We start from the raw sequence: 13,210 nt of genomic DNA on the forward strand, positions 1-13,210 counted from the left end.
AACTCAATGAGAAAAAGGAGACAACTCAAAAGAAAATTGGGAAAAAAAAATATTTAAACGGATTTTTAAAAAGAGGAAATCCAACTGGCTAAGAAACGTGATTGAGAATGCTCAATCTCATCAATAATCAGAGGAATGCAAATTAAAATTTAAGAATTTTTAAAACAGTGAATCCTCACTGATTGGTACAAGTTTATGAGTTTAAAAATTCCAAGAGCTGAAAAGGATGGATGGGAAACAATGGGAGTGTTCATTCTCCGTAAATTAGTACCACCCTAGGGATACTGTTTGGCATTCCTGAGAAGGTGAAGGTCCACCTAACCCACGAACTAGAAAAGTCTCTACTTGGCATGTACCCTAGAGAACTCTTTACACATACACACCAGGAGACATGCACGGTATGCTTCATAACAGTCCTAAAGTGAAAACAGTTCAAACGTCCATCAAGAATAAGCTAAAAACTTCATCATACGTTCCTAAAATGGTATACTGTACAACAGTGGACATGAACAAGTTGCAGTAGTCTGTAACTGCATGGACAAACTTTACAAGCAACATTGAGCAAAAACAGTAAGGCACAGAAAATAACACGCGGCACAATTTTGTTTATGTAAATTTTAAGAATAGGTACAAATAATTCACCATCGTTCTAGGTGGTAAAACTAGAAAGAAGAGCATGGAAATTGTTAACACAAAACTAAAGCTAGTAGATAACTCTGAGAGGGAAATAAGAGCGATCTAATTGGAAAGAGCCAAGCTGAGAGGTTAGGGTGACAACTGGGTGCCCCCCGATTTTATGACCTGCACAGTATTTACACAAAGTTAGCTTTATAATTATTCATCACATCATACGAGGTTTTCATTTATTCAGTGATCTCTCTCAGTCTGTCATGATTTTTTTATTTACTGTTTAATGTTGAGCTCCCTTGAGCATGAGGACATTGGCTAGCCTAGTGCCAAAGCTCGCAGGTATGTGGGCCGTGTGCACCACACAGATCTTTGCTTCTGCACCTAAGCCGTACCCGGAGCAGGGGGCAGCTGCAGTCACCAGGCAGTAGGTGAAGACCCCATCCCAGCGAGCAGGGAGGGGGACAGGAGGTAAGACCAATGAAGAACCAAAGCCTCCAAGCTGTTATCCTATCAGACTCAATTACAAATCACAAATTTAAAGGTAAAATTATTAAGAATTTCAAGATGGTGACCGCAGAGCATAAAACCGCAAGTCCTGATCCCCTTCTGAGGGTGCTATCCTTTGTGACTGTGGCGTTGCAGGCCCATAAGGCCAGCCCTGCACCATACATGAATGTTTTCTGCACATTTCTGCATGTATATTATATTATGTAGGTGTATGTGTGGGGTAGAAGAGAAGAGAACAGATCCCACTGTTATTTCCTCTGCAAGTTCTTGAGCCACGGTTCAGGTCTAAGCACAAGCGAAGTGAGAAGATAGTAAGTGATTGTGCCGTTAACATTTTAAATTGAATATCAGATGGAAACTTATTTACCAAAATGTTCATATATCTGAATGCAGACCTGAGTGTTTAGTTGCTGTTTTATAAATTAAGTATTTATAATTAAGATCATGGGCAATTAATTCCACAGCACGCTAAGCAATTTGACATAATTGTCCTTGGCTATAATCCTGATACCAAGAACCTCCTACACACTGATAAAGGTTCCTTCCTTTCCAGTCACTTGTAACTGAAAAAAAATGCACTATGTTTGGTACTTTTTTTTTTAGATCTAATAAAAGTAGCTATAAATAGATTAAGCAATTTAATATATGATTTCATTCAGAAAGGAAATGGGATGGAAGCAAACCAAGTAGGTACTATGTTACCCTCATTTAATTCTTTCGTAGTAGTTATGAAAGGCAGATACAAATATCATATTCCTACTAAAAAACAAAAACAAAAACACATTGAGGTTAGGAAGGATAAATATTGTAACCAGGGTCATCCAGCTAGTAAGCTGATATAAAGTTCTATTGGACTATAAACTTCTCCTACAACCTTTCTTAGCTACTTCTTTTTCTTCTTCTTTAAACATTACTGTCTATTGACCATGTGCCAAGGATTATCACAGAAACGAGTGACTGAAGTGTAGCGGACCCCAAAATCTCAGGCAGTGCTGTCAGCAGGGTGACATGTGGTTAGGAGCATTTGAAATGTAGCTAATGTGAATCATATTATACCCCACATTTTGAAGATTCAGTAAAAATATGTTACTACTACTTTTTCATACATAATTATATGTTGAAATGATAAGCAGTATATATACATATATATATATTAGGTTACATAAAAAGTATTTTTAAAATGTATTTCATCTGTTTTTCTTTACTCATTTAATGTGACTTAGAAATTTTAAAACGGTAATGTGTCTCACATTTTATTTCAATTTTATATCACTGATGTCCTGTTAATCTTACTTCAGGATATAAAAATGAATTATCCACCTGTAATTTTAAAATGTCATGTTTCATGGTTATTTTGGATAAAAAACATCTACAATCTGTGATGGAATGAATCCTCCTGCCACTATCAATATTTATTGACTATATATAGACAATCTCTTATGAAATTTCAGAAATCGGCTTAACTAAAATAGCTAAACTCTGTTCTTCTTCTTATTTTTTTCCCTGACAGAGAACAATGAAAAGAGAAGTGTCTGGATTCAAGATGCGGGTATTCTCGTCTTAAAAACAGCTTTTTTTTTTTTTTTTAACATCTTAACAGTATCTTCTTAGAGACTTGCTGAACACTTTTAATATAACATGTATTTCTTCAAGCATGAAAATTTTATTATTTAGAATTTGGTACATTAAATATACTTTTCACATTTTCCTAAGGAAGGTCACACAAGATGTATTTTTAAGCAATAAAACACTTATGTTTTTATGAAATGTTTATTAACGTGAGCCATAGGAAATTATGTAAGAAAGCTATCTTTCCTATTATAGTGTTAGAATGATACAAACTAATTTATAATTCGGCATATAGGATAATGCTCTAAAATTACATAGGATACAATGATATTATTGATAAACTTGTAAGGCCGATTAAAAATGTAATTCTAAAAAAAAAGTACAGTAGTGAATAACACCATATTTAGAGCATATGGAATCAGATGGACCAAAACTCAAAAATCACACAAATGTAAACTGCCCTTTAGTTCGTAACATTGTACATACCACAAAATACTCCTTTTATGAGCCCATTCTATATTGGATCACTCTTTTTTACTCTGAAATATGGCCTTAAAATATCCAAATAGTATAGTTAAGGAGCAAAATATGTATAGATACATGTAAGACAATATGAACACATATAAAGCAATACAATAAAATGGAACCAAAATAAGAATCAGAAGTCTGATACTTGTGAAGCTTGAGCTAGCTGCCAACTTTTTGATATTTAGTTTCTTTATCTGAAAGATAGAAAAAGTTTGACTAGCCATGCCTAAGAATCCCATGAGAATCAAGGAGACAACATATAAAAAAGAAACTTATTACCAGTAAAGTGTGATACAAGTTATGCTATTATATTAAAAACAAATTTATTCTGTTATTTTATTGTAAAAAACAACACTCCGATTAATACTTTGAGTAGCCATTGGGGCAAAAAGTAGCAAGAAATATTTTTGATATCTTAAGTTTTAGCTTTTTCAAATCATTTTTGGAAACACCTGATATAAAATAATGACTGAAATTAATTCAGTAAATGAAAATATTTAAAAGGAAGTACTTGATGATTACAGTAGATCTGGGGAAACAGGTGACCATAAAATTACAAGGGCAAATAGTAATAGTCTAAATGTACACAAGGCAAGTATCATCTACCTCCCACTCCAGCTGTTGAGATATAGGAGATTTCTGCATAAAACTCAATGTTATTTAGAATGTTTAGATTTATTATATTTAAAAGTCTGTTTTCTTCTTCCAAAATGTGTTGAGAATTTATCTCTCCCTCCCTTCCCTCATCTACCTTGACATAGTGTCAGAAGGAAGGAACAAAAATCATGGATTTTCCTCCCCAGATATTGTTAGGAACTACACTGTGTACCTCCAAAATTCATGTTGAAGCCCTGCTCATAGTGTGGTCGTCTTTGGAGAGGGAACCTTTGAGAGGTAATTAGACTGAGATGAGCTCATGAGGGTGAGGCCCTCATGATGGGATTAGTACACTTCTAAGAAAAGGCCAGAGATGGAGTTCTCCTTTCTACCTTCTATCCTCTCCCTTCTCCCCTGTCTCTCTCTCTCTCTCTCTATCTCTCTCTCTCTCTCTCTCTCTCTCTCTCTCTCTCTCTCTCTCTCTCTCTTTCTGTCTGAATGCAACTGCTCAAGAAAGGCCATGTGAAAAAAACAGCTAGAAGGCAGCTATCTGCAAGCCAAGAAGAAAGCTCTCTCAGAACTTGCTCTTGCTAGCACCAGATCATGCTGATCTGACTTTCAGCCTCCAGAATTGTGAGGAAATATTTCTGTTGCTTAAGCCGACTAATCTAATGTGTTTTTTATGGCTGCCCTAGCTGGCTAAGTCACTGAATAACCCCTGCTGAGGCAGGCAGGCCAAGAAGCTGAAGAGTTTGCCGCACTGGTACATGGGGGAGAATTCTCCTACAATCATGGACAGAAAATGAAATGAACATTTATGTCCAAGTAATGAAATGAAACTATTATATAAGACTTAACTATAAAAAAAGCTAAAATTTCTATAGCCGTTAACATTTAAAAAATAGGCAAAGGGAGTAAACCTGGAAGGAAATAAACCAAGTCGTCAGTCGTGGCTGTGAGAAGATGGTGGTATTAACGGACACATTTTTCTTTTCTCCAAATGTTCTCTAATATGATTATAGGTATTTTATAGAAGAAAAAAGCCATACTTAAAAATTTGGTATTGATTTTAATACAATATGAGTCTAATGGCAAGAGTTTTGTTTATTCTAAGCGGTCTTCGAAGAGGAACAAAAGCTATATATAAAGTATTTTGGGGGATCCCATATATACACCATTCTAATGGGGACTGCTTTCCTCAAACAACTCTAATTAGATAGTAATACCATATATAACAGTAGTTAGAAAATCTTTTTTATAAATAAATGCTAAAGTAAAATCAAATAACGAATATCAAGGTCTCAAAGTGCTCAGTCAGAGCAGGAAAATAGAATAATTCATAGAAATTCATGAACTAGAAAGTAATGCATATAGAGAAAATCAGTAAAACTGAAAGTTGATTTAGAAAAAAGGAAACAAAGTTTACAGACTTTTAGCAGAACTGACCAAAGAAAAAGAGGGAGAGAGAAAAAAGAGGAATTAAAAGATGAAATGAGGAACAGAGAGCCTAAATAACATTGAATATTAAAACAAAGACCAGTATAAATGTTATTAGGGACAACTTTATGGGAATACTTTTTGACAATTTAGATGAAGATAAAAATAGTTTCATTAGTCCTAATTTTATTAAAGACATTTAATCTATGATTTTAAAATTTCCCTATAATTTCCAGGCCAACTGGCTTCACTAGTGACTTTCCCCCAACATTAAAAAAAAAAAAAGCACAACCTTACACAAATTATTCCAGACAACAGTAAAACAGGAAATTATTTGTGTTCATTATAATGTTAAATAATACAAAAAATAAACAAAATAGAATAAAATAAGGCAATTCGTGAAAAAGTGATGATTATGCATCATGAAATAAGGTTTTCTATTAATCTGATTCTGGATACCTGGGACCTGACGATAAATGTATTCATGCATGTATACAGGAAGAAAGGAAAAGATGGAAGGAAGGAAAGCAGAGAGGGAGGAAGGGGGAGATAAGTGTTGCCGATTTTTTGCTGTTTCTTTTTCTTTTCTTTTTTTTAACTAGGAAAGTTCTAAGCCACCAGGAACAGGTATGAGCCTTTAAAACAAACTACTCTAAAGAATATTAAACAGCTATAGAATCAGGCTTACTTATATTTTCTGGTTTTATTCTTTTTATGCTTTCTTGCCAGTTCAGCCAGGTTTTTAATATTTAACTAGCTTTTTTAGGTGTTCTGTACCCCAAATTCTTTCCTTACGTACTGTTCACCATATTTTCAGAAACACACATGCACACCCACACACACACACGTTTTCATTCTGTATTTAAAATGAAAACAGTGCATTTGAACTCCATGCCTGAAAATATTCTAATAAATTAGATAACTTTATCTATCAAATAGATAAACTAAATATGAAAATTGGTAAAACCCTTTTAAAAAATGAAATAGTTGCATATTCATTCATCCAACAAAATACAGTGAGCACCTCCTACATGCCAGGAATGAGTCTGGGTCCAAGGGATCTGGTAGTAAAAAAAGGAAAAGAAAAGAAAAAACTACCTGCCTTCATGGAGACTACATTCCAGCAGGAAGAGACAGACTAAAACAGGTGCATAAAATAGACACTATGTCCTGAGTCTTTAAGTGTTAGAAATGCAATAAAGCAGGAGAGGTAAATGGTGGGGGGAGGTTGCGCTGCTATTATAACAGGCTGGTCAGGGATGACCTCACTAATAAGAAGGCAATCGAACTAAGTCCAGAGTGAAGAAGTGACGCCTGTGACATCTAAGGGAAAGGGCTTTCCAGACAAAAAGAACATGTAAAAAGTTCCTGAGTCGGACACATTAGGTTTGAAGCGTCTATTAAAAATCCAGGCAGAAATGCTGATGAAGCAATCGAAAGTGAGATGGAATTCAGGAAAATAACCACAAGAGATATAAATCTGGAGTCGTCAGCATATGAATGGTACTTAAAGCTATAGATTGGATAAAATTACCACAGGAATGAATATAGCTAGAGAGGAAATCAAAAAATTGATCACCAGGTCTTCAATAAACTCCCAATGGAAGTTTAAATTGTTGGAGTTCAGAAGGTAATCTGATTGAATGGTGGTGCTCTCCAAAGTGAGATTTTGGAAATATTCCAAAGGTCTTTAGGCCTTAACTATCAGAGAATATATGTAGTACAAGGGAAATCAAAATCATTGGGAAAAAAGAGCTCAAGGAATTGAGAAACCAATGTATTAGAGAGCTTATTCATTTGGATACCAAAATCACAGTAACTGTAAGACTAGTGCTCGACAAAGTTGCAAGGATCTCGGGGAAGAATTCTTTAAGATATTACAGAATAGATACAAATCAATAAATCGTTGTAAGAAGGAGAGGTAATAGAGGATATCATTTGAATATATGAGATTTAAAGCTTGGAGTTTTAGGGATGAGAAAGGAGAATGGCCTGGAAACAGCATGAGGACTAAGGGGGCCACACACACAGCGCTGGTCCCAGGGATGCGAGGCAGGGGAAGGAAGACCTCTTGAGAGAGGAAGAAATGTCCCCATAATTGGGACAGAGCACAGATTTCAATTCATCCGAAAAGGAGAAGGGAACACTTAGAAGAGGTTAAGGATTTAGGATTTTTGCTGGTTACTGACTATGAGCTCAGTAAATGGGATTCAGGAGTGGAAATGGTGAGGGATGAAGTCAGAAAAAATGACACAGAAGTATAAAGAGAGTGGGGTTCGGGTGATAAAAGACAACCTGGAAGTCCTAGGTTTCTTCTGGAGATTGATGTATGATCAAGTTAAAGGACATACTTAGTGAGATTCCTCCTGAGGTTCTCAAGGCTATGAGTTCAGTAGACAGAGATAAAAATCTTGCCAGAGGCTGTGGTCTGGTCCTCTTCTCTCTAGCCAATGAATATGTAGAGAGGTTTTAATACCTGAGAAAAACCCCTAGGGATAAAGAAAATTTTCTAACCTTTCATACCTTCATTGAGGGCAGTTTTATTCTGTCCTTGAGGATTACAGATGATGAAACCAAAGCCCAGAAAATTGAAGAGATTTGCAACAGGCTACACAGAGAGTTGGTTCTTACGCAGAGCAATGTGGATTTCTTTGACACATCACCCTTCGTCCCAGAACTTTCTTTTGAAAAAGTCTGTTAAAGGGTTTCCTCTACCACGAGCCTATTCTCTTAGAACCCTGAAGATGAAGAGAAAGCTTTGTAATTACTGGTGAAAAGGTCACCTGAGGAATATAACTTTAAGAGCGACCTACCAAATTTATTGAAATAGAAGGTAAACACGCAAATTCAAGGTCTAAAATACAATGCTAACAATGATAATGGCAAAATTGCAGAATCCAGGAAAGGTCAAGGTGACCGTGTTTATAAAATAACAAACCACGCTTCCTGAGTCTGTTACTGTGACACTGTAAATCAGTGTTGTAATAAGGTGTGTCTTGTGCTTCTGGCAGTATATACCCTTTAAGATGGGGTCAAAGCTAGACAGATCTCCAACACTGTTTTCAAATCTGTTATGCTTTACTATTTATATTGAGGTTTGAAATGTAGCTAATAATCATAGGTCAATTTTACTGAGCACCAGGATGTATGTTATATACTTTGCAAGCAATATCTAAAATCTTAGAGGTTGGTATTATTATTCCCCAATTAACTAATGAGTCACAGAGTGATTCAGTAACTTGAATGAGGTTTCTAAGCTAGAAACTGCCAGAGCCAAATTCTAATCTCACTAGAGTAACTAGAATAACTCTAGTGTCTTCGCCCTTAATCACTGGGCTATACTGCTTTAAAAGGCAAAGCTTCAAACAATGTAAGATACATATGTATATATATGTAACATATATATTATTATGTGCTATGTATAGTAATATATGTCAAATGAAAAAAAATGACTTCGTCTTAATTCCTATGTGTTAATTCCCTTTCTTTTTCCTCTTAATAAGAATAATTTATTTATTTTAAGAAAGAATTAGGCAATTTTAATTTAAGAGCTCAGTAAATTAACATACAACCCAAAGAAAACCACAAGTTCTATATTCTCACAATTTAAGCTACATTCTGTTATTAAATAGACCTCAGTGACTGTATCAGACATTCAGTGAAGCTGTAACTTACTAAACAGTTATAACAATGATGTGGAGAAAAAACTTTGTTGTGCAAATTCTTAAACTATAGTCTTTAAATAAACTAAAAGATTAATAAGCCTATAAAAAGTATTTTTTACCTAAGACACAAAGCCAGGTTACAAAAAAAAAATTAAAAATTTTCACATTTTACTAATCATTTACATAAAATAAGTTGCTGGCCACAAGCCATCAGATATTTCTGCCTTTACAGAAAAATATTCCAATTATAAAAGAAGTGGTTTGTTTAAAAAAAAAAAAAAAACAAAAGCTTCACATACAACAAAGAAGTGATGAAATTCCCACTCTACTTGACTAAAAACACATTTCATTTTAAGGAAAAATAGAATAATTACCCTATAGTATTTGGAAATAATGATTTTTATTGTAATTTTTTATACCTTCAGCAAGTTCAACCTTCCAACTCCCCATGAAGTTACATGAGCATTGAGAGACTTATATCTTAAACTAATAAGCTTCCCAACAAGTTGGTTTTAAAACATATAAACTAAACTGTGTAACATTTTCCTTATTTTTATGATATCTCTGAAGTCTATATATAATCAAAAAGCAAGAACTAAAAAATAGTGTCTGGAGCTATTTTGCATATTTACATTCATTGCTGTTATTACTATATTTTACTTTCCCAAATTCTTTTTTTTCTTTAAGCAGTTATCATGTTTTAGCTTGCTATGAAGAAACAGACACACAAATACATATAAAAGTATATTCTATCTAGATAGTTACTCCTTTTAATTTACATTCATTTATTCATTCATTCATTCAACAAATGTTTATTAATGCCTAATATGTGCCAGTTACTGTTTATAGGGAGTCTTTAATTTAAATGAAGTTATGGTGCTATTGGTAAATATTTCAGATATTTCAGAAGAACATTTTTGCACAGATAGAACTTTTAGCAAATCTCAAAACATATCACGTAAGTGAATTTCCATTCCTCCAGCCTGTCACTCACAATTTCACAATAATATGTAGCTAGTAACTTGGATTATCTCAACAAATATTTTAGAAAGGTCTCCTTTCTTTTCTTTGGGTCTAAACAAACGGTGGTCAAGCTCCTGTATAGTAAATTCTGGATAGATGAAAAAGGAAGGCTTAAATAAATTTCTACATTCAGACTAAAGCCATGAGAATTCCTGAACCCTTCAATGAGCTAAGAAGCTTCTCCAAAAGAGGAAGACATGTGTGATTTATCTGAGTTAGACTGTATTTTAAAATAGGGGTTTCCATCAACCCTTGGGATGATTCTGCAGAAACACTAACTGTCACAGAATTTGTAGAACTTTTATTCATGAGGTAGTTAAGGGATGGAAATGTCAGCTTTCAGAGTTATTAGATTTCAAGATTATTCTCTATTAAAATTATTTTATCCATTTGACTTATGCCTTCTGAAGAATTTCTGACAGCATTTACTTCTTCACATACATATTAGATTTGAGACTAAATTGAGACCTTCACATTATTCTACTATCCTAGGAGTCTCAAATTATCAGATTGAGCCTTAAAATAATTTAAGTTATGGAGCAATACAACAATCAACATTTTTAAACATACCTATTGCATGTGTTTAAGCTTCTAACATTATATTCACAAATATTAAAAGTTTTGGTGAATATTGGTTGGATTAATGAAAATATGTTTCATGAGCCTCCACTTGATGTTTGAATTCTTTAATAATCCAAACAAATAAAGTCTGGTAAAATTGTAGTTGGATGAAGGAAATTTTATTCAAGAGTGTCTTGAGAATCCAAGGCAAATTTCATTCTGCAAATTTTCAACCATTTCTTTTAAAATTAAAGTCCCACTCTATAAGGAGAGTTTTCTCTTAGTAACAGCCTGAAGCTCAAAAACATCAGTAATGAGTAAAAAGGGAAAAGTACAAAATAGTTTCTTTGAATCAATATCCCCCTAGATTTTCAAGAAACTCTCTCTTCCAAAGAGCTTCTCAATCACACTTAAGGGACTTTGTAAATAATTGTTTATATTTTATTTTGAAGAATATATATTTTTAAAAATAATAACTGAATTATTGAGAAAATTTTAAAATTATAAGAATTTATTTTTATAATCTCCTAGTACCTTCAACATCCACACACACATCAAAAATGTTCAGTCACATAACAGACGATTGGATAAAGAAATTATGGTTCATATATACAATGGAATATTATTCAGCTATTAAAAAAATGAAATTCTACTATTTGCAATGACATGAATAGACCTAGAGGTTATTATGCTGAGTGAAATTAGTCAAAGATAAATACCATATTATTTCATTTATATGCAGAATCTAAGGAACAAAAAGAACAAACTAATTAAAAATAGACTCACAAATATAGTGGACAATTTGGTGACAGATGGGAGATGGGTTGGGGGGCTGGGAGAAGGAGGTGAAGGGTTAAAAAAGTACAAATTAGTAGTTGATAGTCACAGGTATGGGGCGTAGTACAGAGGGAATGTGGTTAGTATTAATAGGATGGCTAGGTGGAGGGCCAGGGGAAGGAGGGAGCAAATGGGGAGACCGTTTGATAAACTATATAGATGTCTAATCAGTGCACTGTATACTTGAAACTAATTTAAATAAATAAATTTTAAAAATATGTCCAGTCTCTCAAGTTCAAATGAAGAAGCTAAACATTATTAGTATTTCTTTCTGAAATCTCTTTATCTTTTGACACAGCATCTAAAATGAAACATAAGGGAAGTGACTGTTCAATACTAGCTGCTTCACTTTGCTTTTTAAATGAATGTAAAACAATGAAAATCACAGCGTTGCTACCAACATTTATGCAGTAAGACTCACCACTTTCTTTCAGAAACCTCATGGAAGAGGCCATGGATGGTAAAGGGAAGCCAATGTTGGTGATGGAGAAGGCATATGAGTCCAACACTCTGTTGCAAAAACATAAAGTTAGAGCTTTGAGTGATTTAATGGTCCCTATTTTGAAATACAAACTTTCAAGACTAATCTTACAGTATTAGACACTATTCATGGAGCAAAAACTGGTCTCCTATCAACAGAGACAACACCTGTTGCCCTGCAGAGTCAAGCACACATTGCAGGCCCTCTATAAATACTTATTATTCAGTGAAGACAAAATAATACCAAATATTTTGCTGGCTCTGAGCATGTATAACAAATAGGAACATTTGCTTTCTGAATGAAAAAAATTTACAAAAATAAGAGAAATTAACATGCATCATATTTATTTCATCTGTTTTGTAAAAAGATTTTAAAGTATCATGCTTTCCTATTGTAACTTGGAGAGCTTCAACCAAGTTAGCTGAATCAAAAGCCATATAATATGTAGAAACTTTGGAAAATATAAATAAGCAAAAAGAAGAAAATAAATTCCCCCAATTCACTACTCTGCAAACCTTAAATGTTTCTTGTCACCCAGGCACTATTTTAAACCCTTTATCTGTCTCAGCACATTTAATCCTCATGACACGTGTCTGGGTATTTACTAATATTATATCTATTTTATAAATGGAGAAACTAAGATATTTAGGGATTAAGTAGTATACAGTTCATATTATCCCAAGTTCTTATTACTACTGTATACCATTTGTCATGATTAACATGTGCAAACACAGTCCACACCTTTTCTATCTTTATGTATACATAAATGTACATAAACTTTTTAGCTTATTTTTGCATTTTATAGCGGAATACCTTTCTTTATAAATGTACAAAAATGTACATGGTTATTTTGGCCCATTACATAGCATTCCATTGTATGGATTTAACATGCTGATGGTTTATTTACCAATCTTCTGTTACTGAATATTTGAATTGCTACCATTCTTTTTGTTATTTACACAATGATAAAATTCTTTGAGAATTCATATTTGTGTACATGTTCAATTATTTTCTTTTTTATTATTAATGCAAATGCCTAGAAATGAAATCGCTAATTCAGATGTTAGAGAAATATTTAGAATTTTAAGATACTTTGCCCATCAAAAAGTAGGGTCTATGAGGGAAGAAAGTGTGACTGTCCTGTTCAGAGTTTTACATTAGGCACACAGAAAGCACTCTATAAATAGTAAATAAATAACTGACTTATAAGATCCATTAGTCTAGCTGTCATTCACATGGCCATGCCCTTGCAGGTAGCCAAATAATTGAGGTATCCTAATATGATAAAATCATACTGCCAAGGGAAAGTATGAGAGGCTTAAGGATTCAGGCAGATTTGTGCAACTCCATTTGAAATTCTAGAATTTATTTATAT

The 13,210-nt window shown here is 33.7% G+C and overlaps 1 protein-coding gene across 3 annotated transcripts in view; it reads right to left on the reverse strand.

Annotated features, from left to right (window-relative positions):
* The window catches only part of IQCM (IQ motif containing M), a 412,415-nt gene that overhangs the window by 219,907 nt on the left and 179,298 nt on the right, over positions 1–13,210 (reverse strand). For all 3 annotated transcript variants that reach the window (XM_016144555.2, XM_036234284.1, XM_036234285.1), the window contains one exon: positions 11,776–11,864. In XM_016144555.2, the coding sequence (XP_016000041.2) occupies positions 11,776–11,864 (89 nt within the window). The remainder of the gene's footprint in view (positions 1–11,775; positions 11,865–13,210) is intronic.

This window comes from Rousettus aegyptiacus, unplaced genomic scaffold (assembly GCF_014176215.1).
Source record: "Rousettus aegyptiacus isolate mRouAeg1 unplaced genomic scaffold, mRouAeg1.p scaffold_m13_p_16, whole genome shotgun sequence".
Classification (NCBI taxonomy): Eukaryota; Metazoa; Chordata; class Mammalia; order Chiroptera; family Pteropodidae; genus Rousettus; species Rousettus aegyptiacus.